Source organism: Tyto alba, unplaced genomic scaffold (assembly GCF_018691265.1).
Source record: "Tyto alba isolate M040663 unplaced genomic scaffold, T.alba_DEE_v4.0 Super-Scaffold_30, whole genome shotgun sequence".
NCBI classification, from domain to species: domain Eukaryota; kingdom Metazoa; phylum Chordata; class Aves; order Strigiformes; family Tytonidae; genus Tyto; species Tyto alba.
This window is the reverse complement of record NW_024881305.1, coordinates 4,876,558-4,904,211: the sequence shown is the minus strand read 5'-3', so window position 1 is coordinate 4,904,211 and position 27,654 is coordinate 4,876,558. Positions and strand designations below refer to the sequence as shown.

The 27,654-nt window shown below is 59.0% G+C and overlaps 1 protein-coding gene and 1 long non-coding RNA gene across 4 annotated transcripts; one reads left to right on the top strand and one right to left on the bottom strand.

The window, feature by feature from the left end:
* Positions 1 to 444: 444 nt before the first annotated feature.
* On the bottom strand, positions 445 to 27,538 carry TMCC2 (transmembrane and coiled-coil domain family 2). Of its 3 annotated transcripts, XM_033009512.2 has the most exons (5): positions 27,262 to 27,538; positions 18,579 to 19,085; positions 2,726 to 3,660; positions 2,281 to 2,416; positions 445 to 1,717 (listed from the first exon to the last, which is right to left on the bottom strand). In XM_033009512.2, the coding sequence occupies exons 1-5, from the start codon at positions 27,424 to 27,426 to the stop codon at positions 1,406 to 1,408; spliced, it is 2,055 nt and encodes a 684-aa protein (XP_032865403.2). In that variant the 5' UTR covers positions 27,427 to 27,538; the 3' UTR covers positions 445 to 1,405. The 3 variants fall into 3 exon arrangements, with proteins under 3 accessions (XP_032865403.2, XP_032865404.1, XP_032865405.1); XM_033009513.2 differs by lacking the exons at positions 18,579 to 19,085; positions 27,262 to 27,538 and adding an exon at positions 15,211 to 15,490; XM_033009514.2 differs by lacking the exons at positions 18,579 to 19,085; positions 27,262 to 27,538 and adding an exon at positions 7,324 to 7,642.
* Positions 3,624 to 6,755, top strand: LOC116965574. Its single transcript, XR_004409480.2, has 3 exons — positions 3,624 to 3,702; positions 4,024 to 4,159; positions 6,363 to 6,755. It is a non-coding gene; the product is annotated as an uncharacterized LOC116965574 (long non-coding RNA).
* Positions 27,539 to 27,654: the final 116 nt, after the last annotated feature.

The window sequence follows — 27,654 nt, the reverse complement described above, 5'->3', positions numbered from 1 at the left end:
AGGGCTCCTGCACTGAGCCCCAGCCACTGGGATGCTCTGGGAGTTGTGCCAGTGTGAGAGGTGATGCTCAAGGGGATGCAGGGAGCCCGATGTGGAGCCACTGGCTTGGCTTGGCCCTGGAGGAGATGGGAGAGGGCACGCACCTTCCCCCCGCACACACTGGAACTGCCTCGGCCCCTTCTGCAGGACCCCCCCCCGCCCCAGCACCCTGTGCTCTGCACCAGCTGGGCATGTCGGGCTGGGAAGTGCCACAAAAAATGTTAAGGGCCAAATTCTCAGCTGAGGCAAACTGGTTCAGGGCCTCCGAAGTCAGTGGAGTGGCACCCATTTGCACCAGAGGAGGATCTGACTGTGCATATACTTTTATATATATATTTATATATATGTGTGTGTGTGTATAGATATATTACATAAATATATATGTATGAAATAATTTAAGAAACATCCGAGACAGCATGCTGTGCTCTTGTGTAGGGCCGGGGAGGCTGGGAAGGCAGCTGCTTGCCTCCCCCCGCTCTACCAGCTTTGATTCACAAATGGAAACAGAGTCTTGAATTAAATTAAAAACCGCACGCGCACACACACGCACATACACACGACACGGTGCAGAGGCTGTAAAACTCAGAGGCGTGATGCTGGAAAGTCCAGGTGTCCCTGAAGAGATCAGATCAACTAAAGCTGAAGGAGGGGGAAATAAATAAAGGAAGGGAAACCAGCGGAGGGGATCTCACTTGTGCCGGTGTTTACTCCAGCAGTGGGTCCCCTGTGTCTGCCCAGGTCCCCGGGGGGACACAGGGACAATGTCACAGCCCTGCTCTGTCCTGGCCGGGCTGTGCTGGGGTTGGGAGAGGCTGGTGGGATGTGTGTGTCCTTCTGCATTTGCCTTGGATCCTCTTTCTCCTTCTCCACGTGCTTTGCTTTCGCTCCATCCTGGGACTGAGCTTTTTGCTCTTGGTCTTCAAGGATGAAAGGGAAAACCCAGCCCCAGCTAACCTCTCTCTTCTCTCTGCAGAAAGTTCTCCTGGAGCTGGGTTTGGTCCAGCTCGATCCTTCCCTTCTGAACAGAAGACCTCCTTCCCATGGACTTTCAGAACAGAATGACACTTAAAAAACAACTCAAAACCCCTAGAAAAACCCAACGCCCCATAAATTACCAGTTTCTTCCAAAACTCCTCCTCGTTCCCCATCCCGCCCTCCCCAAACCTCCCAGACTGACGGATCCCGGCTCCGACACGCTGTGCTCCGAGTGATTGCTGTCGGCTGCAGCGAGGATGGAGGGCCAGAAAAGCAACCGAACCGAGCATGTGAAAACAACCCGAAGGCTTTGGACCACCGTCCCCCCACCCCGGCCCTCTCCTCTGTGGGAAATGGAAAGCCCCCGGGGCCGCAGCGGCTGGGCTGCAGATCAGCTGGGGAGCAAGACGTGCTCCAGAAAGTAGCTGATGGAGTCCCAGTGCTTCCAGAGGAAGAAGAGGAAGAGGACGAGCAGGGCGGTGCTGAGGATGCGCATGCGGGTCTTCATGAGCGGGGTGATGAAGTTGGCGATGGTGGAGACGAAGACGAGCAGCACGGCCATCAGGGCCAGGATGACGTTGATGAACTTGCCCAGCAGCGCCCGGGCGTTGGCGTTCTCCACCCCTTCCAGCTGCACGACCTGCTGCTGCTGCTGCTGCAGCTCCAGCTTGGTCACCCGCGTCAGGCAGGACTCCACGGCCTCCTGCCAAGGGACAGCACGTCAGGGCTGGCTGGCGCCTCTGGGGACGCCCCGCCAGGGCTTTTTGGTATTTGCTGCGTGCTCTGAGACCTCGCTGCTGGCCGGTTTTGCTCGCGCAGCTCCGGTGGGTGCACGCCTTTGCTTCCCTCTGCAAACCCTTGGCCCACGCGATGTGCGATGCGTGCCCCCCGTGCTGGGGAAGGTCACGGTGCTGGGAGTACCTACCGCTGCAGGGGAGATGACCCAAACTGGGACAGTGGGGACTATGTGTTGGCCACCCGTGGCTCCTAACAGCCCAACGCTGCAGCCATCCACGCGGAGCCTTGCCCTGCCTTGAGCACCCAGGGACTTTAGCACAGCAGGGACTCGCTGGGGCACAGACAGGGATTCTGGGGATGTGGCTTAGTTACCTGCTTCTTGCTGTGGCAGCATTACAGTGAGGACCTCACCTGGAGGCTGCTAGAGAAAGGGATCCCCCTTGCCCACCCTCTCTCCCAGCCCGGGGTCCCTTCTTTGCCCCATGGATGGAGGGTGCAGTGGGGGGCCGAGCCCTCACGCTCCCCTACCTGGATGTCCCGTGCCCTCTCGTAGGACTGGTAGGCCACCTTTTCCTCCATGCTGGCCAGTTCCTGCTTCAGGTTGGTCATTTCATTCTGATGCAGCTCGGTGAGGTCGTTCAGCTGCTCTTCCAGGCGCTCGTACCTGCACGTGGAGGTGGGGGGGCGGGTTGGAGGGGCGCTGGGGTGGGCAGGTCTCCCCGCAGATCCCCCCCCACCTCCTTCCCCTGACACTGGGGAAAGCACCCAGCCCCTCCACCCCACCCCGCTCCTGTAGCTGGTTATGGCTGCCGAAGGGAAAGCATTGCACGATCCTCCACGGGAGCGGGTCTGGCAGTGGGGATTGCAGCTCCCCATGTTCCCCGGCGTGCAGGGCTTAGCCAGGCAAGCCCAGGTCCCCGAAGAGCCACCCTGGGTGACATGTGCTGCCACCCTGGCACCCACCCATCCCTACCTGTACCGCTCCTCTTGCAAGCACTGCGTCATGTAGGTGTAATCCCGCTGCAGCTGGGCCTTGAGGTCCTCCATGGAGTCCTCCAGGTGCGACTGGCTGTCTTTGATCTCCCGGAGCTCCTCCAGGATGGTGTCGAAGTTATTGTGGTGGCTGTCCAGCGTGTTGGACTTGGGACTCCCCAAGCCGCCGGGTCCTGCCCCTGAGTTGCTGCCACCAGCCGAGCCGGAGGTGGCACTGGAGCACTCGTCGTCACTGCCGTACTTGGGGCTGGAGACCAGGGTGGCACTGCCGCTGAGAGCCCGCGAAGCCTCCTCCGGGTGCCCGTCGTCCAACGTGTCCTTCAGGTGGGCGATGTTGTCCGCGCTGCCAAACTTGTTCCGGATGAGGCTGGCGAACTCGCGGGGCTTGGAGACCACGGCGGTGTGGGTGGCCTGGGACAGACCCGAGAGCCCTCCCTTGACGCCCTCCACCACGCCGCCGCCGAAGCCGCTGATGCTGGAGCGAACGTTGGCGCCCACGTCCTTGAGCCCCTGGTGCATGTCCCGGAAGACATCTTTGGGCTGCCGGGAAGGGCCGTTCTGCTCGATCTCCTTCAGCTTCTTGTGATAGTGCTCCAGCTTCTTGTGCAGCTGCGCGATGGTCTGCGCCGACTTCTGGTTCTTCTTCTCGAAAACCTGCTTGATGCGGGAGGCTTGCTGCTTATCCGCGTTGTTGGCCAGCTTCAGGTACTCGGCCACGTTGTCATCCCGAGCCTCCTGCTCGATTTTGATCTGCTCGGTGATCTTGAGGATCTTCTGATGCAGGTGCTCAATGGCAGCTTTCGTCCTGTGAGGGTCAGGGGTGCCATCGGGGACGTCGAGGCAGACAGTGCCGTCGGCGTCGCCGTGCCCGGCGGTGGAGGGCAGGCTGAGCGCGCCCACGTCCCCCTTGTCCAGCTACGAGCAAAGAGAGAGAAGGGCGACGTTCAGCAGTGGGAGGTAACACCCAGGCAGCCCCCGGGGAGGGGGATGGAGGCGAATGGGAATGGGGGGGGCAGAGGAGGGGGAGGGAGGCAAGAGCTCAGCAGGAGAATGGTTAACCAGAGCAATAGCGAGAAGTTGTTTTGTTTTGTTTTGTTTTTTTTTTCCAGCTGGTTAAGCATTTCCCATACCACTACTGCTGGCATCCTGGGAATAAGCCAGTTAGAGGGCGCAGCAACAAAATAGTTAGGGTTTCAGGGCTGGTTTCAGCCAGTGGTTTTCAGCAAGGAGGATCTGCCACCGGCAGCTCGCCTCTGACTTTCTGCTCTCGCTTTGCAGAGATGGGCACCCGCGTTTCTGGGCTGCTGGGCACCCAGCATCAGCCAGGGCAAAAGGAGCCGGGAGCTAGAACTGGAACCCATCATCAAATCTCCCACCAAACCAGCAGTGAGAGCAGGGATTGAGCAACTCAGAGGTATTTTAGTCTTGTTTTCAGACTTTGACTTTTTGCCTAGATGCACACAGGAGTTTCTCAGCCGAAGAGAAACTCTGCCATAACCCTGGTTTGTGGGTGACTCGGGAGCAGCTCCCGATCCCCAGAGAGCAGCAGGCTGCAGGTGCAGGGACTCCTTTGCTTTCTTTTCTAAGGTTTCTCACCTGGCAATACCAGACTCCTCTTGCAAACACAAGCTGCCACCTAGAAAGTTTGGACACATGCTCATTTCCATTTTACAGATGGAAAAACTGGAGCTTTGGGAGAGAAAATCACTTGCCTGAGGCGGCACTTAAAATCCCTGGGAGAGCCTGGACTGCAACCCAGGGTCCTGCCTCGCACTCTCCAACCTGGGCATGCTGCTTTGCCACTTAAAAAAAAAAAAAAATCACTAAATCTTTCCAGTTTGCTGGGTTTTATATGCAGATTCTTATGCAAATCTCAGTGGTTGTATAAATGGCTCCTGGCTTCTAATTAAGAGCTGCTTGAAAGTTAAATACTGTTGGCAGACCTGAATAATTTCTAATTTCCATCACACTTTCCCCGAATGACCCTTTAATAGGGATAATGCTGCGAGATCATTGCTTAGGAGTGTGTTATCACCAGGAAATGCCTTGTTCCGGAGGGAGGAATGTTCTCAAGATGCTGCTTATAAACGCTCCCGTCTGCAGCAGGTCCTGCGTGGGGCTCTGAAAAGCAGGGGCAAACGCTGCCGTTCTGTTATTTACTTGCACCTCCTTTTCCCTGGGCGCTGCTGTCCTGCTGGGAGCTTGGGGGTGTTGGTGCTTCATGTGGCGGTCTCAGCCTCCTTGGGAAGCAAAAGCAGACAACCACAAGCTCGGTGGGAGCAGCCCCCCCTTCCCAAGGCTTTTCTTCTCCATTCGTTGCAGCAACACCACTGTAATGTGGGGCAGGGGCTGGAGGATGGGAGCAAAGGGGAAAGCCAGCAGCCCCACAGCCCACAGGCGGACGTGGGGCAGAGCTGGGATCTGGCTTCAGTCTGGCTTGAGCAGCACATTTAAAAAAAAAAAAAATAATGCCCAACAAACCTGCAGAATTTTCAGACCCCTCTGCCAGGCTATTCTTAGTTGCTCAAGATGGACTGGACCCTCCAGCCACCCCATGAAGGGTTTCACTTTGGTTTCTTATCAAGAAATTAGAAGCAGCAGGAAACAGACTTTTTGTTCAGATGTGCAGTTTTCGGTACTGTCAGGGACAAACCAGTCGTGGCAAAGGAAAAGGCGGCCCCGGAGATGCTGAAATGGGAAACCCCAGCTGGGCCAGTGAAGGGGAGAAGTCGTTCAAACTTTGTTTCCAAACAGGGAAAGATTTGGGAATCACACAGACCTTTGTCCCTGCACAGCAAATCTTTTGGATTTATTCATGGGAGCGTATTTAGGAGTGCGGGGGGAAGGAAGGGCAGGATGAACGGCACGGATGTGATGCTGCCCATCCATGCTGACATGGCTGGGGTGGAATCCTTTCCCCAAGCCCCACTGAAAGCTCTGCACTCTCTCGGACACAGGGCACATCATAGGAAAGCCACATCAGGTTATTGCTTTGAAAACAACCACCAAAAAAAGACAATACTGATCTCTGCAGTATTAACAGACAGTGCCTACTAAATCCCAGCAAGCCTAAATGACTGTGCGGTGGATTTAACCAGGGGATTAGTAAAAGCCACGTTTTCCCTACATGCAGGAAACCTTCTGGTAGGCACATCAAAATGAAAGTGCTGTTTTCCAGCCCTTGTTTTCTAGGCAGGCTCGAAGGGGAGAGCAGGGGCTGATGTGGGATGCGGGAGGAATGCAGGACGCAGGAAGAAAAATTATTCTTATCAACAGAGTTTAACCCGGGAGAGCTGAGATATGCAAAAGGCTCAAGTAAATAAGCTGAGCACACAGTACTTAGAGGGCCACGGCCGGGCACAATTGTGCAATGCTGTTTTATTTGCTGCTGCAGGTTTGATGGAAGGAAGCCCAGGTGGCAGGTGAGGAGCTTCGGGGGCCAGCAGCTCGGTCGTGGCTGTGTCCCCAGCATGGGGCTGTGGGTGTCCTGGCACACCCATGACTGGAAGGGATTTAAACCCATTCTTAAGCAATTGCACAATTACTGCGAAGTTCAGAACAAAACTCTCAAGGCACTTACTCATGCCCTGAACTATTCTGTTTTCCATACCCTACAGCCTACGAGGAGGTGCAGCGGATGAGCTAACGCCGTGGCTCCTGCTGCGCTGACCCCGAGCGAGGACTTTCACTGGGAAGTGTGACCGTGGTTCCCAGCTGAAATCCAACACGGGGCCAAAACTGCCGTGGAAGGACCAGATGCACCTTCAGGCATGGGAAAAAGAAGTACCACCGAGCTGTCGAGGGATGCTGGCATGCAGGGCAGACCCGAGGAGCTGATGCACTGATCTGGCAGTTCTGCAGCGTGGGTGTCACCGTGCCCCGGGCCCTTGGCTGTGGAAAGCCACGAGGGAGAGGCCACAGCCAGCAGAGGAATACAAGCGGGCAGTGGATGTGGAGAGGTTGATTTTGGGGCAGTCATTAAATGCAGGTGTTTCTGTGGCCCCTCTTCCTCAGAGCACTTTACCAGCATCATTCGGGACAGCAGCCATCCCGTGAGCTGGTGATTGCAATTAGCCCAGCGTTGCAGGGGACGCTCGGGGTGTCCCCAGTCCCTTCCCCGTCCCCACGTGCGTTCGCAGCCCTGTGCCTCCCGGAACGGAGCCGCTATTCCCACCAGACCGCGTTACCCACCCCAGGCATTGAAAATAGAAGCAGGAGCCCTGACTCACACTTCCCACCCTCCTTTCAAGCCTGCAGCGGAGACCAAAGCCGGCGACCCCGTGTCCCCCTCTGTGTCCTGCCTGCTCCTGGCCGGACACAACGGGTCGGCAGCAGCTGCCTCCGCTGATTTATCAGCCTGAGAATAAATTTTCTTACATAATGTAGTGAGGCACACGAAGGGTTTCAGCTCGCAGCTGAGCTTCCCACCCCGTCTTTGCTGCACCGGCACGGATCGTGCCGGTGGGTTTCATTCACCGAGCGCCAGGAACGGAGGTACCGAAAGCCCCTACGGGTCTCCCCGCCCATCGGCATCCTCCCCGTGGTCTTGTTCTAACCCCAGCGGTTACCGGGACCTACCTCCATGGTGGGCAGGGCTCGGGTCCCCCGGGGCTAGTTGGCGAGGGCTGCTCGGCCGTGTCCCCGCCGCGGCACGGAGCCCGGCAGCGATGCGCTGGCTGCCATGGCGGGGGGCCTGGCCGGGGGAGCGCGGCGGCTGACGGCAGCAAAGTTTCGGGGGAGCAGCGGGGAGGGAAGGAGGAGGAGAGCCCTCCTGCAGACCCCCCCGCAGGGCTGGCCCCGTGTGCCCGGGCGCTTCCCGAATGCGCAGGGAGACTGAGCTGACGGGTGCAGCGGGATCGCCGACTCAGGGAATCTGCTGGAGCTGTTTACAGCTCTCAGCGACTGGAGGTTTCAGGGCTGTAACGCAAACCCCACCTCGTTCCTGTGGCGGGATATTCACACGCCTCCAGCTCCATACGCTGCCTCTGCCCTGACGCGGGGGGTCGGGACAGGCTGCTGTCGTTTGCTGTGTCACATACCAGGACATAAAGCCCGGGAGAGGCAGGGGGAGGCATGCACAAAGCACAACCCCGGGTGGGAGCTACATATGGGAAAAATACACTCATTAAGCAAGGAGCTGGGCAGCCCGAGGGAGCTAAAAGCTGGGAACCAGCTGACAAGGTAGTGTCTTGGCCATGCACAGGGAAGGAGCCGGGTCCAGCTGGCCGGTGGAGCGGTGCCGACCTGCTCACGCCACGGAGAGTGATGGGGAAGGTTGCACCAACCCGATTCTGCCACGGGAGAACACACGATGCACAGAAAACACATGCAGCTGACCGACCAGATATAAGGGTTTGACACTTCACGTGCGATTAAAAAGCTATGAAATGGGACATCCGAAAAGCAAACAGGGACAACAGCAGGCTCTGGTTCTGCAGCCGTTTATGCTGGGGTCAGTGAAGCTGGTGAGCGCCGGAGCAAAAGTCCTGGGTGAGAAAGGAGAACCCTGAGCTTGTGCATTTGACTTGGCCCAAACCCGTGGGGTTGCAGAGCGGGGTCGATGTGGCCAGCGCTGCAGGATCAGGCCTGGGTGAGAGTGATTGAGAGAAGCAGAATTCAAGCCCACAGCTGTGCCAGCCCAAAGCCCCCAACGTGCCCTGCTGATGCCAGGGCTGTTTGAAACCTCAGACCAACTGCGGCCGCGGATCAGAGCATCTGTGCAGCCGCAGACAACGGGCTCAAAGAGAAAGGTTCATTTGCAGCGCTCTGGTTTAGTTATTTCTCAAAACAAGCAACAAGACAACAACAGCTTAGGAAGTATTTTCAGCCACACATTGAATTGTACAGGCTGGACCGATGAGCTGATCGTGACCTAGATGCATATTTAATGGGGAAGACCGTGCTGCTCCCACAGCTGAGAGAAGCCGAGCACCGCTCAGCCTTGTGCTTCCCATCATCTCTTGGGCTGTCCCTACGTCCTGTGCCCTGGAAGCGTGACTTGCCGCATCAGAGAGGCTCGGGGTGCAGTGCTGCACCCCTGAGCTACGGTGCACAGCACAGCCAGCACTCGCCCACGCTGGAGCTGGCCCTGCGCGGGTTTAGCAGCTGGGATGGGCAGCGCAAAAATCAACCTGCCCTGGCATGGATGGGTTTAAAAGGTTTGGTTTGACGGCTCCACAAAAGCACCATCCCCCAGGTCTCGGTCACTCCGTATCCTGCAAACGTGAGCTCCCCTAAACCTCACCACTGCTCTTGCAACGTTGGGGAAGCCTCCCCATGGGGACACGTCCCTTCCAGGAGACATCGGCTCTGACAGGTCTGGGGTGCCGTGGGCTGCCGGAGCACACATGGCTGTGGATACACTGCCCAGCGGGACAGGAGGAACCGGGCACCGAAGCAGCAGCCTCCACTCGGGCTGCTCTGAGCCAGGAAAGCATTTCCTTGAATCACCCGCAGCCTTTAGCCCGGCACTGCTGGATCCCCCCTGGACTGGCAGCAGTGCTTGCGCTCGCGGCTCTCCGTGCACCACTGCGGGGAGGAGGCAGAGCTGGAGCCGTCATGGACCGATCCGTGATGTGAAGCTGCCAGAGCACGGTTCGACACCAATAACTAAAATCCTTGGTCCCTTCTAGCCCACTTTCCAGCCACGGTGGCACCGGCACCGTGCGTGGCACCCTGCCCAGTGCGTCCCCAGCCGTGCCTGGACGGCGTTTATATGAGATGGTGCTTGGGAGCAAGGAACAGGCTGAATCCACCACGCAGCAGCACAGCTCACCAGTGCTGTCTTCCAAAACCAGTCTTGGCTGCTGGCCCCACGGTGGGGAAGCAGCTCTGGAGGGACCCGGCTGGTCCCTGCACTCCAGCCTGGGGACCGCACAGCCCTGCGCTGATCTGAGCATCCCCGCAGGCCCCGTAACCCCTGAGGGAGTTGCTTCTACACGCAGAGCTGTCGGCAGCCCCCGTGTTTCTCGGTCTGTCCTCTCAGGAGGACAGCATCTTGCAGGCAAAAGCCTCCCCTCTCCAAACGGCTGCCAGTTTGTACGAGCAACCTCTGTGCGTGCCGGCGCTGAGCCCCTTCCCTGCACACCCACTCGCTGTTTGCAGGCACTGGCGGGGGGGCTGTGGTACCATCCACAGCAAAGGGCACAGAGAAGAGCAGCTTCCCCAGTAAGTTAAACCCACCAGGAGCAGAAACCAGCTGTGCCTACCGTGGGGTGCTCGGCTGTGCCAGAGAAGGGAGAGGAAGGAGCCGAGTTTCCTCCTGGTGCCACACCGATGCTCCAGAGACTTGGGGTACGGCCAGACTCCGTGGGCAATGCCACAACGCTGCCCACGGGGACCGGTGCTGGCAGCACACCCGGCTCCTTGCCAGCGTGGGTAGGAGCAGTGTGTCTCCCGTGGGCAGGCACCGCTCCTCATCCGTCCCTCCGATCCCACCCAGCGAGGGTGGATTTTGCAGCCCGGCCAAGCCCCAGGCTGTGGATGCCTCCGGGCATGACACAGGGCAGATTACGGAGGGACACTCATCTTTAGTTTAACATCTCTTATATCATCACTTCTCATTTTAGCTCAGGAGCCCGAGGTCACTTCCCATCACTCTTCCGCTGTCTCAGCAGGGCAGGAAAAATCCCCAGCTGCACAAGACACTCTGGAAAACACCCTCCCTGCTCCGAGCCTTGCTTTCCATTTCCCTTGTTTAAAGCGCTGGGGCTGCCCCGGAGCCCCCCTGCTCCCCAGCGGCTGCAGGCGGCGGAGGGAAGCGCCTTTCGGGGCTGCCAGGCACAGCCCCGCTTCTGTGCTGCAACTCAGTCCAACCCAGCCTGTTGTTAACTGTAATGCCCCCCCCCCCCCCCCGAACCCCCCCTCACCTCCTGCCAGCTCACAGCCCCCCCCAAACCCTGCCTGACCTGCCTGGCCTCGGGGAAGGATGGAGGAGCACAGATTTCCCCAGAGGAGGCTGAAAAAGCGAGGACTTGATAAACGCCAGGATGCTCAGGATAAGACTTTGCAGGAAGCTTGCTGCAACGAGACCTGGAGAGCATTTTTTTTATTTATTGGGGACCTCAGGCAGCTTGATTCATAGGAAACTGCCTGTTCTCAGCTCCCCAGAGCCAGGGGAAGGTTAGGGTTAGCAAATAATTGCAGAAGCAACAACATCGCCTATTAATGCCCCAGCAAAGCGAGGTGGAGCGGTGGTACAGCATCTCCCCTCCCGAGGGCCTCCCTTCCACACAATGCAAAAATCCTGCCGGCATGGGAAAAGTGGGGGTTTTGCAAGGAAATTACCCGAGAGGTTGGTGGTGGATTCCCCTCCATCCTTAGCACCAGCTCTGCTTTAGGAGATTTAGTCCGCTGCTTAGAAAGCTGCAGCTATGTTTTTCACACCTGTCTGTAAGAGGCAAATTTAAAAATAAATAAATCCCAGCTCCCATGCAAAGGAAAACCTTGGATAGATGTAAAATCACAGCACATTCGGTGTATGCTGGTGCTGTGTGGTGCAGAATCTGGCCCTGAATGCTTACAAAGTCCCGGTCCGAGCATTTCAACCAAGAGACGGGTCACTTAGCGATGAAACACAAACACGTGGCAAATTTTGGACTCAAGCTCTGCCTTTGCTGGCCGGCACAGGAATGCACAGGGCCTGAGCTCAGCATGGAGAAGCAGGTACTGGAAAAAAGGAGGAAGACCAGCTGAGCTGCACTAGAGTGTCCTCAACCAGGCTGGGGAAACTGCGTACAGATTATTGCGAGCCAGGATGCTGATACAGGTGAAGATCTGCAGAGCCCACCGCTCCTCAGCCTCACATTCCCCAGTGCTTTTGGTGTCCAAAGCAAGTGGCTTTTTGGAAAAGGCCTTAATCCTTGCAAGCAGCGGCCACACAGAGCCCAGCAGCAGCCTGACCTTCACCTGAGGACCACCTTGCTCCTCACCCCTGGACATCCCGAGTCTTTGCCTTGCCTAGGGGCAGGAAGGGGAGCGGAGGACGGGTACTTACAAAGACACCCAGCAGAGAATTTAAGAGCAATATCCTTTTCCCGGGACAAGAGTCGGGAGGATGCGGTTCCGGCAGGAGGATGCCCTGGTCACTCCTGCAAAGCGCCTGGCCGGTGCTCCGCGAGGCGGCCGGACCCTCTCCCTCCGTCATGCCTGCGGTTAAGGAGTCCAAGGGGCAGAGGACGGTGCAGCGTGTGTTTGCAGAAGAGGCACTGTGAGGCTCTGAGGGAGCCAAGAACAAGCAGCGCAGGCTGGCGAGCAGGGAGGGAGCCCGGGGGGGGAGCGGGAACAGGCTGGGTGCCACAGGGGCCGGTCCTGCTCCTCCAACTGTGCTGGGAGAACAAACAGCACCGCCAAGCGCTGCCTGGCCGGGCTGCCTTCCCAACGGCGCAGAGAATAGACAAAGGAGCCGCCGCGGTTCCCCAGTCCCCAGTTTGAGCTGGGACGGTGCCACGGGGGGGGGGGAATCAGCGGCAGCAGGCGGGGGGCGTGTTCCTGCACGGCACCCAGCAGAGCCCTGCGTGGAGGGCGGCTGCGTGGGTGCCGGGGGGGCAGAGCCGGGGATCCGTCCCTGCCCTGGGTTTGGGGAGTCCCTGTGCCTCGTTGCCCGTCCATACCATGCGTTTCCTAATTCGACACCAAACCCTCTGGGCTGGGGACTGTCCCTCGTGCCTTGGGCTTGCAGGTCACTGGGAGGGACACCTCTGCAGAGATGACTCAATGACCATCCCTCATGGGTGAAAATATTCAGGGCCCTGCCTATGCTTGGAGAATCTTTGGGAAAATTCCTGCAGTCGTTTTCACGGGAGGGAGTAACCCCGGGAGCTCCCGCAATGGTGCTATTTCTCTTGATGAGTGACACAGCATTAAAAACACCAGCAGCACCCCCAGCCCATGCCGCAGCTGGGTTTTGACACCCAGGGTGCTTGTGCAGCTGGGGAGGGGGGGATTTTTGGCAGCTTTTGTATGAAGGCTTTGAGGGGGAAGGCAGGGAGAGGCAGAGCCGCAGCGAGGCGAAGAGTCACAAGGCAGGACCCTGCTTTGCTCATCCTGACTCAGGAGCCAAATCCTGCTCTCAGCTACAACCCTGTGACAGCAGGGGATGGGCAGGAGAGATGGCGGCATGGATAATGAACCCTTGCTCCCCCAATCCTGTCCTGTCCGTCCTGGGCATCCACCCTGCACACCAGCCGCCCGCTCGACCCAAATCCCCCGGGGGCAGGCGGCAAGACGGCGTTTGCTGCGCCTGCCTGTCGGGGAGCGGGAGCTGCTGGTGGGCTGGAAACAACAGCCATATGTCAACGAAGGCTGAGGAACACGATGTCTTTTGCTAGGAGGTGAATCAGTACGAGAGTCTGATATTCTTCTTCTCCTGAATTAATTAAGCAGCAATCTCGGGTATCTTTGTCTTCACTGCTATTATCTGCTTTTCCCAAACTGCTCCTCGAAGCGCCAGCCCGATGGGAGTGAGGGAGCGAGTTCCCACCACCACCCTTCGTGCACTGACTCTCATTCTCCTGTGACACACCGGGAGATGGAGGTAGAGAGGTGGGAGCTGACCTGTACTCTCGCACGTCTGGTTTGGTGATGCCCAGCGGGGGCTCAGTTTGCAGCTGAGGTCAGCAGCTCCCCCCCAAAAACCCTTGGCACTTGTAGTGTCTCCACACACCCGTGCTCCCCAGCTCACCCTCTCGAGAGCCTGTCCGGGTGGCGGGGGGCTGCAGGGAGGACAGCTTTACACTACTCTTCCCTCTGTTCACTTTTGCAGGCAATCTTGGCCTATTTTAGCTCCTTCCCCTGGGTTTTTAACACCAGAACTCGCTCAGAGTTTGGGTGGGAGGGAAGGATGTGCTTTGCCTGTCAGCAAATCCTCCTAAAGAGATGCAAGACACTTCACCGAACGCCTGGAAGTGTCGGGCCTGGTTCCCAGCTGGGGAAACTGAGGCAGGAGGCGAAGGAAAACCCCTGCCTGGGAATCTCCTGCCTGCGTTAGATGCGGGGACAGCAACTAAAAGCAGTGAAGAGTCAAAGGTCCTGTGCCACCTTAGCTCATGCCAGCTCCTTGGGGACTGTTAGGTGCTCAGCACCTCCAGAAAGCAGGCTGCCAGCTTAGGAGCTCAGCCTCAGGCTTCTGGTTTTAGGATCACTGGCCCCAGTTCCGCAAGCACTCAAATTCCCATTGAAAATGAGTTTTAGGGGCAGCAAAGCATCACCAGCAACTGAGCCACCCTGGTGCACCCGGCTGACCTCCCTTGCTACCGCCACGTCCTCACCCTTTGCAGGGAAGAAGGATACTCAAGAAAAGCCGTGGAGCAAACCCGGCTTCCTACCAGCAAGCCCCCGGCCCCGGGGCATCTCCCGTCCGAGCTGGAGCCGGGCTGGGGCTGCTCAGCACCCCGACAGGCCCTGCTGGCCCTGGGGGGTCATGTCTGGGTTGCGCAGAGTCCCCGTCCCCGTCCTTGTCCTTGTTGTCAGCTGAGACCAGTTCTGGGTAACTGGAGCCGTAAGAGGTGAGAAACCACGTTCCCTGCCCTGAAACCGAAAGCGGTCGGATGCCGGTGGGGCCAGAGGGAGTCAGGGCTGAGCCGGACACGCCGCAGCCAGACAGGGCAGATGAGCTTCGCGTGAAGTCCCCAAGCTGCTGGGGTGACAGCTGAGCCATCCCACAGCCTGCTGGCCACCGCTCCATGCCCGTGGGCCACAGCCACCCCCGGGGGGGGGGATGCTTGGAAACTCCAGGTTTCTCCCTGGCTATAATCCGTCTCGCCCTGATATAGCCACTGACCCGGTGAGCGTCTAAATTTAGCGGGATGAATCTTGCCCTGTGTTTGGTGGCAGCAGGACGGCGGTGATGGGGCCGTAAGGACAGGCTCCCCCTGCGAGGCAGAGCCCCAGGAGGCTGCGGACCACCTCCCGCAGAGCCGGGAGCCGGCAAACGGCACATTCGGGCTACGAGCCCATAAATAAACGTGGCCCGCAAGCCCAAAGCTGAGACATGGCACGAAGCCCCCCTGCTCCCCCCCGGTTCCTCTCCCCTGTCTCACGGGAGAAGCATCCGCACCGGGGGGCCAAGGCGGCTGCAGGAGGGGTCCGGGGGGGCCGCGGGCAGCGGTGGCAGCTGGTGCTGTCACTTGGTGGGGGACACCGAGGGCAGACGGGCAGGGAGCTCGGCCAGGGTCCAGCCCCTCAAGGGGTGCTCCGCGGGTCTGAGCCGCGCTGCCGGCCCGGGCTGAGCACTCGCACTCGTGACGCTTGTGAGCGGATCCCTCTGGGATGCCGGGGAGAAGCCGGCTGGGGGGTGCACACTGACAGACGGATGGGCAGACAGACACCCGTGCACGCCGGTGCTGTAACGCTGCCCTCTAACGGCCACCGGCCCCGGATCCACCCCGCTCCCCCCGCCGCTGCTCCGTGTGGGTTGCAGGGGGGCTCGGAGGGACCCTGAAACCCCGGCGCAATGTGGGGGCTCACCTGGACGTGGACCATCCCGCAGTCCCCGCAGGCGTCCGCGCAGCTCCCCGGCAGCACCAGGCACAAAACCCTGCAGCCACCCCTGTCCAGCTCCGGCCACCCCAACAGGGACGGGGACGAGGGTCCCCCTGGGATGCTCTGCCCCGCCAGCACTGGAGCTCGGTTGACCCCACCACCACGGGGAATTGGGGGTCACGGGGAGACCCCACGGCCGCTGCTGCCGGTGCTGGGGCCTCAGTGGCCGTCCTGGCTGGTAATGCCCGTCTGGCCGCGTCTCCCACAAGGCGCTGGCAGGTCACCAGGAGGAGATTAGGGAGATAAGGAGCAGGCTCTCCAGCACGTTCCCATCGCCATGCGCGGTCCCTGCCCACAGCCTCCCCCCTGCCCCGACTGTGCCTCTGCCACCACCGCTGTCACACACGCTACCCTGTCGGCATGCCAGCACGTCCTCGTGTGAAACTCCGACACCGGCCACGTGCTCCCTCGGACACGCCGCCACCAACGCTCGCCCCAAATATGTCACCGTGCTTTGGCGAAGCGAGCGAGCCACGTGCAACGGGACCCACGGGAGAGGGGCTGCTCGAAACCCAGTGCTGCTCCCGGCTGTGGGTACCCGCAGCCCCGGAGGAGTGGGTCCCCCAGCTCGCCGGCGAAGCAGAGATCCGGGTCACCGCAAACCAGAGCTTTGCAAAGCCTCTGTCCCCACGCTGCGTGCCGTTGCTGGTGGGAGGCAGGGGGCATCCCAGTCCTCCCACCCTCATCGGGAGCTGCTCTTTGCAGGTGCCAAGTGGGCAGAGCGCGGTGTGGAAGGCTGTGTGTGTGTGTGTGGGAAGCCACAAATGTGTGCTCCAGGTGAGCATCACCCTGCAAAGCAAAGCTTTGGCCCCAGAGTGTGGCGCAAGGGACAGCCCTTTGCTGGCCCCCCCAGCCCCAGTTGGGGGGGTTACTGCTCCCCACGATGGGCAGATACCAGGGCACAGGGCAGCTGCAGGTGCAGGCAACGTGCAGGCAGCGCAGGGGCGTGCAAGGCATCTCTGGGGTTCCACCACAAGCCCTGGATGGAACCAGCACCGAATGCCCAGTCTGTGCCATAGCCCCACTCGCCTCCTCCAGTCACCCCAAGTACTCCTCACCGCCGCAGCACCCCGGCAGCTGCCTCTTGCAGGGATTTAGGGGGTGCAGGGGGGAGGAACCGTGTGTGCCCAGCCCCAGGAGGGTGGAGGGTGGCCCAGCATGGGCAACAACCACAGAGCAAGGTGAAGGTAGGGAAGGGAAAATTGCAGGAACCTAATTAAGAAGAAAAAAGGGAAAATAAATTAATAGCTGTTCAAAAAGCACTTGCTGAGCCTGAGCGATCCCACGAGGGATTAATCCAGCGTGTGTTCGGGCCCCTACGCAACGGATGGAAAATTCAGCATGAAATTTCGGGGGGGTGGGGGGGGGTGGGAAACGGCTCTTTCACAGAAGCCCTGCGCACCGCTGGGGCGGCAGCTTCCAAACGGAGGGTGAAATGGGGAGGAGGGGTCTGACCCCGGCAGGACAAGGCAGAGGCGATGTGAAGCGGTGGCTGGCCTGAAGCCCCGGTGCAAACGCGCTGGCCGGGGCTCGGCGGAGCCGTGCCGGGTGTGCCCGAGCCCCGGGCTCGGCAGCACCAGCCGTCCCCGCGGAAGAGGAGCCGCTTTGCTGCGGGCAGGAGACTGGGTTTCCTGCGGGCTATGGAAAAATAATACGGCATGAGAATATCACATAGCTCTTGTTTCTCCAAATAGGTTGTTTTTCCACTGCTTCACAAAGGCCCCAGTATCGTCTCTCTTCTTATTACTCTTTGTGTCATATGCAGTTAATTATTCATCCCCTTTCTGCGCTCAATGTGCTGCTCCCTGAGCGGACGCGACCCGCTCTGCTCTCACCTCCCTCCGGGTGCTTCTGTCCCGGTGCGAACCGCTTCGGCTCAAAACTTCGCCCGTAACCCCAGAGGGCTCAGCGGAACCGGGGCTCCTGGCGAGGCCAATGCCACAGGCCAGATGGAAGAAATTTTGGCTGCAGACACTCAAATTAACGACCTGAATGGCACCTGGCCCTGCTCGGACACTTGGTCTGGGTGCAGCGTGACAGCGGTGAGGAGCTGGGACTGCCAGGGAAGGGTCAGAGTGCCTTGATTCGCACACTGTAAGGGGGGAGAGGACCTGGGCAGCCGTTTCTTGCGAACACAATGATGTGTCTATCTTCTGGGACCGGATTCCCACGTCCTGGCCGTGGCCCCGTCCCTGCACGGCTGTGGCAGGGGAGCAGCGCTGGCACCTGCTGCAAGCTGTGGGCGTCAGCTGCAGCTCGGCGCTGAAACTGCCCAGCGAAAACAGAAAGAAAAAGTATCTGGTTGATCCTCTTTCCATTAGCTCAGAGGGCAGCAGAAGTCTCCAGGTCAGATTTCCCTCTCTGAGACTCAGTGTCAAGGAGAAAGGAGCTGCTGGGTGGGGGGGGGCATGTGAGAAAGATGGGTCCCACTGCTCGGGGGGAGCGTACGGACCTGACACCCTCGTTGCTATCCTGCCCCAGCAGCTCTGCCCAGCCACTGCCACCCTATCGCGCAGATATTCCTGTCAAAGCCACCCAGTCACCCACACAAGAGTCCCTGGACCCTACCTGGCCATCTCCCCACCCCAAGCCACTTCACTGATGGCATTTTCAAGTAAATTAAAAAAAAAAAAAACAAAACCAAAAACAAATAAAAGAGAATGCATCTAGCCCTCAAGGCTGCAGAGAGTGGTTTTAGAGTGTGACACCCCCTGAGCTCCAAAGGCTAAGTTGAGAAGCCGACACAAAGAATCCCACCAGCACCCGGAACACCTCAACTGTGTCCTCAGTGTGCTGTGCCGCCTCGTTAATCTCAGCTGTTTCACAATTAACATGCCTAAACGCTAGATGGAAATACCAGCCTCTCTATCAGCTCTGCACAGAGAGGTTTAAAAATCACTCTGGCCAGGACCAATTTGCAGCCGCCTGGTTAAATCCTTGCAGACACCTGGCGCTGGGCTGCCCGGGATCCCCCCGGCCCCATGCCGGGGGTCCCACCCCACTGGCACAGAGCTTTTGCCAGGTCCTGTTCTCCCTCCCTCAAATCCCGCTCTGGGAATTGGATGGGGGCATTCACCCCCGCCACGAGAGAAGCACCAAGCCCAGCAGCCTCCGGACCCGACTCGCTCCCAGGAAGGGGGCTGCCCTCTGCCACCCTGCACTCCCAGTGCCACCAGTGCTGCCCTGAGCGACGGTCTCCTCCCGACAGCATTTTGGGGTGCTCCTGCACCCAGTCCTTCCCCAATCCCCCCCAACCCCAGCCACCCAGGGATGTCCCCACGGCACAGCCCTACCTTATCAGCCAGGCACTCGGTGTCCTCGGTGAGCAGGTAGACGGCCCCGCTCTCGGCCAGGAGGATGGCAGTGTCGGTGGTGGAGGAGGATCTGGGGCGGCCCTGGTGCTGATGCAGGATGGCGGTGAGGCTGCTGTCCTGGGGGGCCTTGCGGATGAGGTGGGGGCTCCCTTTTTGGGGCTCCAGCGAGCTGCTCTTGGCCCGCCGGCTGCCGCTGTGCAGGCTGGTGCCGCGCTTGATGGAGGGGCGAGAGCGGATCTGCTGCAGCACCCGGTTGAAGGCGGTGGGACGCGCCGGGAGGTCGTGGAGGGACATGGCGTAGGAGACGCGGTGCATCTCCGGGGACCGCTCCTTCTCGTCGGGGGAGTCGTGGTCGGACATGCCGTAGTGCGGCGGCAGTGAGTCCTGCGAGTTCTGGTGCTCCCGCTCCCGCGACCGCCGGCGGCTGTGGAAAAGGTGCTTCAGGCCATGGCCAAACATGGACCCTTCGGAGAGCTGCTGGATTTTCTGCAGGAGAGGAGAGAAAACAATCCGTTACGATGGGGGAGGGACAGCATTGCCCCTCTTCGGCACACTGACGGATGGTGCCCACGCTAGCACCAAACTGAACCACAAAGCTCGAGGGCTTAAAGAGCTTCTGGAGGGCTCTGGGGACCCCAGAGCAGCCCAAAGGGATCTGTGCAAGGGAGCAAGCTCTGCTGCCAGCACTGCACTTTATATCCGTGGAAAAACATTTAACATTAGTGGCCATTTGATGGCACGCAGGGCTGAGCGCGGTGGCTTGGGACAGCTCAGGTATGCAGCTCCAACAGCAGCATTCCCCACGCTGGAGGGAGCTCTCCAATGAGCACTGGCTACCCCTAAAATTAGAAAGAGGAGCAGAAAGACCCTTCAGAGCAGTGGAGGGAGGAGGGTGCCTGCTGCAGCCAACACCACGTGCAGTGCAGAGACCCCGACCCTGTGGGCAGCGGGGATGGGGCAGCCTTCTCCCTGGCTTGAAAATCCAATGTTGCTCCCAGCTTTGGAGCCTTGGCCACCGACACGCTGCCAGGGGCCACCTGCTCTCCGAAACATGCCCCAGGAAGGACCGGGGAGGGCTTTTCCGTGGGGGGATTTTCCATGGCCTCCGAACGCAGCACAGGCCAGGCTGGCCTCGCTTACGGAGGTGAAACCGCAGCTCGTGGCCCAGTGCCACCAAATCCAGTCCCCGCTGGGCAGCAACCGGTTTCCAGCAGGAGATGGGGGGCACGCCGCTCCCCCCCGGGTGCCCCTGGGTCTTCCTCTCCCAGGGGGCTGAGACTCACGTTCCCACAGAGCACACGGCTTTTCGTGTGACGGCTCCTGGGAATCCGGGTGGACGCTAGCTGCGGCAAAGTCATGCAATATGGATGGTGGAACAGATCGTGCTCTTGATTACAGCCGGGTCAGCCCAGCGCGGTTTCCCCGCAGTCACTGGAACGCCCAGATTTGCATCCACGGGAGATTTTGGCTGGGTGCCCTCCGCAATCCCTTGTGTGTGGTCGAACGGGAGCAGCAGCAAGGGCAGCAGCTTCCAGCATCTACAACGGGCTCAGCGGATCCCAGCTCCCTGGTCCATCCTGGCTCCCTGGCAGCAAGGAAATGACCTTGGGACATCGACAGGTCCTCTCGCTTCCTGAAGCAGCCTCGGCTACCAGGAACCCAGCAGATCACAAGGCACGAGTCTGCCCTCTTGCTCTCTGTCTCTATTTTGGAGTTAAACCGAGCACCCTACATTTGAGGACGCCAGTCCTGACCCTGCTGACGTTCAGGGCCATTTCACCACTGATTTACTGCGTCTGGGACTCTCCCCAGGGATGCTGGTTCTCATAACTGCGGCTCTGCCATTAACTCATGCTTGAAAACCAGCATGAAGTGGGCACAGAACTGGGAGCTACTTATAGCCCCAGCAGATGCTTGGCAAAAGCCCCGGCTTTTTAGAAAAGCAGTGATGTTTGAGGCACGACCTCCAAGGAGCGGCAGACTGTGGAGGATTTCGTGGACGCACAGAAAGGACTCCTTCTCCTAAAAATCCCAGACATCAAAGCCACCAAGTCCAAATCCATAACGGCCTAATTCTCATCACACCGGTAATATTGACAAGGAATCAGCAATTAGATTCTGTGTCACTGAGCGCTATGGGCAAGCCCTTTAATCCTTCTGTTATCCATTCATAATGAAAATTTCTGTCCTTTTGGTTTTTCCTAGGAAATATATAATAAATCTATGCTGCTGAATTGCTTCTTCAGGAAATAGTGATTTAAATTTTATTCTATTTATAGAGTCTCTATGGAAACAGAGACAGCATTAGATAGGTAATAACTATAAACCCACAGATTTCTACCATCAAGGGTATGGCATACTCTCAGATGCACAGTTAGCCCTTTAGAAGGTCCAAGTGAAAAGAAATGACCAACTCTCTTCCTTGAGGGTAACGAAAACAAAATAAAAGTGAAGCCAGCAATAAAGGAGAGGATGTTTCTCCAGCACCAGCGTGGAGGTGGAAGCCAGCCGCCCGCAGGGGTTCTTGGCCAAACAGCTCGATCTGATAGAAATTCACCTTTTAAAAGAAATATTCTTCCGGCCCTTTCCAAGTTTGCCTGAAAGAACCTTTCACGGGCTCTGCAGGCAGGGCTCCTGGCGGGACGGTGAGGGATCCGCACGGGAAAAAAGGGGAGGGAAGCAAAAAGAGGAATCCCAGCCCTGCTGTTGTGGGCTTGAATCCCACCGGATTGACGGCTTGCCAAGCTAAAGGCTTGTCTAGGTTATAGACTTGTCAGGAGGGGTCACCATGAACAATTCATTCTGCAAGGGTTATTGCAGAGAATTTGCTGATGTAAAAACTCTGTTTTCTTATGTTACTCTGGAATATCACTGCACTTCCAAAGCAGAGGCATTTTTCTGGCACGACACTACTCGTGGCTCAGAACAGAGCGTCTGCACGGGCTATTTTGGAACAGCCGTTGCTTAATAACTGATGCAATGGATACAGAGACTAATTTCTCAGTGTAGCCAGCTGTAAGACACTAAGATTAATATAAAAATATCTTTATTTCTTTTGTCCTTTTCATTACCACAGCCAGGGGCTCCTGCTCTGTGGCGGGGACTTGTTTCCGTGGGCTCCAAAGGAGCGGCTCCTGCTTCACGTCCCCCGTCAGCGGATCAGCTCTTGCTGGCTGCGGCAGGGTCAAGCCCAAAACACGCGGTTTGGCTGAGCACAGCTCCGGGCTGACCACGGTCGCACCCTCTGCCTCCTTCTTATGTCTTTATCTACTGATGGGAAGTGATTGCTAAAACGTGAGGAGCCAGGAAGGGGGCTGCACAGCCCCCCCCTTGTACCCACCCCACTGCCCTGCCTGCGCCAAGAGCTGAGTCCCAGCTCTGCAGGGACACCGCAGGGACAAGCCACGCCTGGCCAAGAGCTGAAAAAAAAACATTTTAACCCAAACCAACATATTTTGCAGGAAAAAAGTGACTTGGATGACTGTTTTGTCTGGGATGCTGCTCTTTGGCCATGTCCCATGGGAGGGCTGGGTGCTGCCCTTGCTGTGGCAGGGATGCACATCCCTCCCTCCCTCCCTCCCTCCCGCTCGGCCGTGCTGGGCTCCCCGGGGCCGCTGTTCCTGCCGCTGCCAAACGGCCACACAGCCTGAAACCTCCCAGTTTCTCAGTAAATGGTTTTCCAGCTCTGCACCGACATCCAAACCTCTTACTCAGCTTTCAGAGGTGCAAGGAGGGGATCTAGTTGCCACGACCTTTTAGCACAGCCACATGCTGCGAAGTCCTGCTCAATTATTATTATGATTAATTATTTATATCCCTGGCCTCCCCAGAGGCTCCAGCCAAGACTCTGCAGCCCTTTGGAGGCATTGCACAGACACAGTGGAAGACCGTCCCGTCCTGTCCCATTCCATCTCATCCCATCCCACCCCATCCCATCCCACCCCATCCCACATCACTGTGTATTTTAAGGTGTGGGGGAGCCATTCCCCCAGTGGGCACAGACGGGGAAGGCCACGCCACTGAGTCGCTCACAGCCCCACAAACAGCAGCAGGACCCCGGGAATTCCTGCTCACCCCCTCATGGGGTTTCTAGTCCTTCTGCTGTTTTCTCTCGCTGATCCTCCTATAGATCCCCAGCAAAGGGGTCCTACCACCACCCTACACCCCACTGCCAGCAGCCAGGCTGGGGGCTGAGGGCAGAGTTTCCCCCCCAGGGTGGCAGCCAGCCCAGTTGCCCCTCACAGCCCTATCTCACACCAGCATCCCGAGCACCCATCCTGCCGCTCCTCCCGCTGCCACAAACGCCAAAGAAAACGTAAAGATGTTTTAAAATGGAAAATAAAGCACTCCCCCACACACGCTTCTCCTCCCGGGGACAGGATGAGAGAACAAACATGTGACAAACGTTAGTCATGTTACTTAATGCACTACCAAAATGCTATAGTGACACGCAGCTCCTTAAACACTCTACAGAATAAAATCTGCGGGACCAGCACCAACTGCCCAGGCGTGGCTCCAGCCGGGGGGGGCTCTGGACCCCCACGAGCTCCTGACCTCAGGTGACATTTGCAGGGCAAGATCTCTGCTGCCAGTGCCGAGAGGAGCCAGATGTGCTCCCAGGGGAATAACACAGTGAGTGGCAGCTCACGACTGCTTCTCTCACGGCTGTCACCTCTGCATCTCCTGAGTTGACTGCCAGGATGCCGAGAGCTGAAATAGGGTGGGAAGCAAGGGTGGGGACCCCAGGGGGGTCAGATCTGGAGGGGCTAGGACTGTAGGCAGCTGGGCACGGAGTGCTTGGCCTCAGCTGAGTGGCCCACACCAGTATGACCGTGTGTCTGCTGGGAAGCATCGCACAGCTCCTGGGAGGGCAGCGCACCCCGGCCTCGGCTCTCACCCCTCCACTGCGCCTGGCACAATCCCTGGGGAAGCACGCTGTCCTCTCCCTGGCGGGGGGCCGGGGGGTCCCAGCATGCAGCTTCCCCGCCAGGGTCCCTGCCAGCAGCCCGAGAGCTTTTGATGAGCGATGCCCCGGGGAGATGATGGATGCGGCCGCTCCGGGGACCGCGCTGCTGCTGCTCGAGCTGCTTGACAACAGCTCCATCCCACTAACCGCAGGGGAGCCGGCTCACCTTGGCGGTGTCCTTTCAAGACCAAAATATGCCTGGAAAATTGTTCGTGTGTGGGATTAAATATAAATGTACCTGAGGGTTTAGTCTAGGGCCTGGTGACCTTTATGGAGAGGAGGAGTCCTCTGCATCCTCCCTGCAGTGAGCAGCCTGCACAGGTACTGCCATGAGAGGGGGCCCTGAACCTCACCAGGGGGTCTCCACCCCCAGACCCGTCCCCCTGTAGAGAGGGACCTCTGACAAAGCTAAACTAGCTGAGTGGGTTTGACCTGCTATGAGTAAACGGGAGGTTAATGCTTTACCCCGACCCCTCCAGCCAGCCCCGTCCCAACCCCATTGCTCGGGGCAGGACCTGTGCTGGGGACTGCACGTCCCATGGTGGGACCTTCCCTTGTCCTTCTTCTCCCTCCTCCCCAGGAGAGGTTCCCCAGATCCAGGAGAGGCTCTCTAGCTCAAGGAAGCCCGGGGGAAGCTTTTTGCCCATGGATGTGGGGTTTGGATCAGGACCTGGGAAGAAGGAGAGGCTCAGGCCAGTGCCTCTGGACTCCTGCTGGTCTTGGCTTTCGGGTTCAAAGGAGGGAAAGGCTGGAGCCATGAAGACCAAGATCATGAAACTGGAGATGGAAATGATGTCAGGCTTCAACTTTCAGCCCTTGGCCAGATCGGCCTGTTTGGGAAGATAGAGAGAGAGAGCAAAACCCAGGGAAAACACTCAGCCCAGAAATGCTCGGGGAAAGTGGGAGTGGGACCAAGCAGTGAACACCTTGGTGGTGGGACACCCTGGCAGCCGCGAGAGGCTGGATTTCTCCTTCTGTGGTGTTTTGTATGGATCCAGTCACTCTGCTGCAGAAAGCAGAAATCCCTGCCACCCAACATATTTTTGAGCAGAACTATGTGTCATGCATCTGCTTTGCTCCTTGCCAGAACTTATTTTTCTTCTATTTTCCCCTAATGAAGCCCTTGCTCTCGGCAAAGGAGCTGGAGTCGGGGCTGGAAATTGAGAGCTGCCGCGGATCCGCTGGGGTTAGGGGATGGAGATGACACAAGGCAGCCTGTTTTTTCCAGGTTGCCAGCTCAAATCCATCTTCGGCTGGCAGCAAATAAAAGTTTATATCTGATGTTTGTTCAGCGTCCCCGGGGAGAGGAATCTGTGGGTCTTGGTGTGTGGCACCATGCCAGCCTAGGGACAGCAGAGGGGCTGAGGACCAGCTTGTTTGAACCCAGCCCACCGTGGCAAATGCAGTGTGGCTCCAGAGGGTGTTTGGGGCAGGAAAACTTTAAGATTATATTAATGATGCCACTAATTGTAGCAACAGGAGGCGAAGTGGCTGGTTTGGTGGTGTCTGTGGCGGGGCCAGGCAGAGCGCCCAACTCTCCCGCGGAAGCTGTGGGCAGCACCGACACAATTTTTCATGCGTTCTGCCTGGCGAAGCCAGTTTGAGGATTCATTCCACGCAGGCAATTAATTGCTGAGCTACAAGTGTGTTAAAGGTGAGCATCAAACAAAGCAAACCTGCATTAGGGTATCATACTTGCATCGATAAAATCAATGGGCGGCTGGCCACTGCTGTTGCTGCGAGCTGGACCGGGCGGCAGCCCAGGCTGAGCTCCAGCTCAGAGCTGGATGCACTGGCCAAGGAGCACTTGGCCTGGTGGCCGTCCCCATCATAACCTGCGGGTCCTGTTGCCCCACGTTCCAACCCCTTTCTGACTCACGGTGCAGGTGAAAAGGGCCCTGGGTGGGATAGCGAGTGGCTGGGGGATGATGTGGGTGAGAAGCACTGCCTCGGCCACCCCACCAAGCCTTGCGTGGCCCTGAGCACCACATCCCCATGGATGTCCCTTCCCCTGGCACGGGGGGTCTCCCCTCCAGCTGTTTTGAGGGCAGCAGCAGAAGCTGTACATCACATCAGCAAAGCCAAAACGGCCTCAGGAGCAGGAGCTGCTGCTCGGACATCGAGGAAAAGGCACCGTGTGTTGCAACAAGCAGCGTCCTGCAACCACGGTGCTTCCTGTGCTGAAAGCAGCTGAGTTCTCGTACAGGAATGGGGGTTTTTATTTTCTAGCTGCCTTTCTGGGAGGGATGCATGCAGGCATGGCAGTGGCCTGGCAGTCCTGGCTGTGCTTCCCAGCTCCCACATGACCTTGACCGTGCTGGTAAGACCTTCCAGGCCAAGCGGCAGGCTGGGGTGCTCCACAACAAGAGTCTCCGTCCTTGATGCCAGGCTGGGTGACCAGGGACATTTTCCACTTTTGTCCAAGGTCTTTTTGAAACCAAAGAGCGGAAGTGGCACTTCTGTACCACCGCGGCACGACCACCACATCACCCTCGACAGCGCTGCCACGAGCACGCTCTGCCTGTGGCCGCAACATGCCGCAGTGCCTGAAAACACCAAAGTTACAAGCAAGAGGATTCATCTCCGCAACACAAAACCCCACCACATCCACGCCAGCGGGACCCTGTTGAACAGCTGGTGGAGGGGGGGGTTTGGTCAGAGCTTCTCCTCTTCCAAACCCACAGGAAATTTCTGCCCAATTTCACCCGGGACCACCCCGACCTGCCTGCCTGCATCCCTGCCTGCATCCCTGCCTGCATCCCTGCCCCCGGGGACCAGCTCCCTTCCCTCCCGCAGCGCTGCAGTGCCGCGTAACTTGTTTTCCTCATTAACCGGACGGACACAGCCCGAAGGCACAGGAGGAGCAGCCTCGGGGCCATTTATACACCGTCACTTCCCGGCTGCCGCAGCACTAATCCTATCAGCGCGGCTGGCGGTCCCCCGAGCATCTCCCCCACGCTCAGCGCCGGGGTGACTCCGGCAGTTATTTACTGGGGTCTGCTCAGCCCCTCTGCAGGGGAACAGCCCTGTTAACCCCGCAAAAGCCTGCTGGGGTGATGGTAGCCTGCTCCAGACCCGCCTTGGGGTGCGACGCTCGTGCTCGAAGCCCCCTTGCCAAGGGTGGGTGGTGTCACCAGGGTCCTCCCACCTCTCCCACCACCACCCTGTTATTATCGCTGCTCTCGGTGCCACCAGCAGGGCCCCGGCCTCGGCGGTGCCCAGCCCTGTGCGTGCTTGTGCAAGCCTACCACGAGGCATCTCGACTCTGGGAAGTGGCCCACTGTGGGGGCACCCACACCTCAGGGGCATCCCCACCCCTGGGAGCATCCCCATCCTGGGAGCATCCCAACCGGGGACCATCCTCATCCCAGGAGCATCCCCATCCCAGGAGCATCCTCATCCCAGAAGCATCCCGATGCCAGGAGCATCCTCATCCCAAGAGCATCCCCATCCCGGGGCCACCCTGCATCCCTCCAAGGTCACACCTGTAGCAGAGCGGGGGTGTGGGGTTGGTGGGACCCACACCCCACAGGTAACCCCGGCGGGTGCTCACCGCGCCAGTAACACCATAGGGTGCTTGCCCCATCGGCAACTATTGTCTCGAAGGGGTCCACACTCGCCCGGTGACCCCACCGGGATGCTCGCCCCATCGCCAACCCACCGGTACCCGCCGGCCGGTGCCCCTCCGCGGCTCACCTTCAGGTCGGGGGGCTTGGTACGCGGCGGCGGGACAGCGCCGGCCTCGGGGGCCGCCACCGCTTCCCCGGGCTTGGCCTCCATGGCGGGGGTACCGGGGGGCTCCCCCGCGGCTCCGGGGTCCTCCTCGGGCTGCCGCAGCTCGTCCGACCGGCACCGCTTCATACCGGTGCGCCGTGATCCCCGGGAGGCTGGGGGGGACCTACGGCCGCGGCGGCGGCGGCGGCGGCGGCGGCGGGTGTCGCCCGGGCGGTCGCTGCGGGGCCCGCGGGCTCCGCGCCCCCGCCCCGCCCGCCCCTGCCCCGCCGTGCCCGGGCCGGGCGGCGGCTCCGCGCCGCGGCGGCTCCGCGCCCGCCGGTATCGGCATCGCCGCCGCCGCCGCCGCCGCCGGGG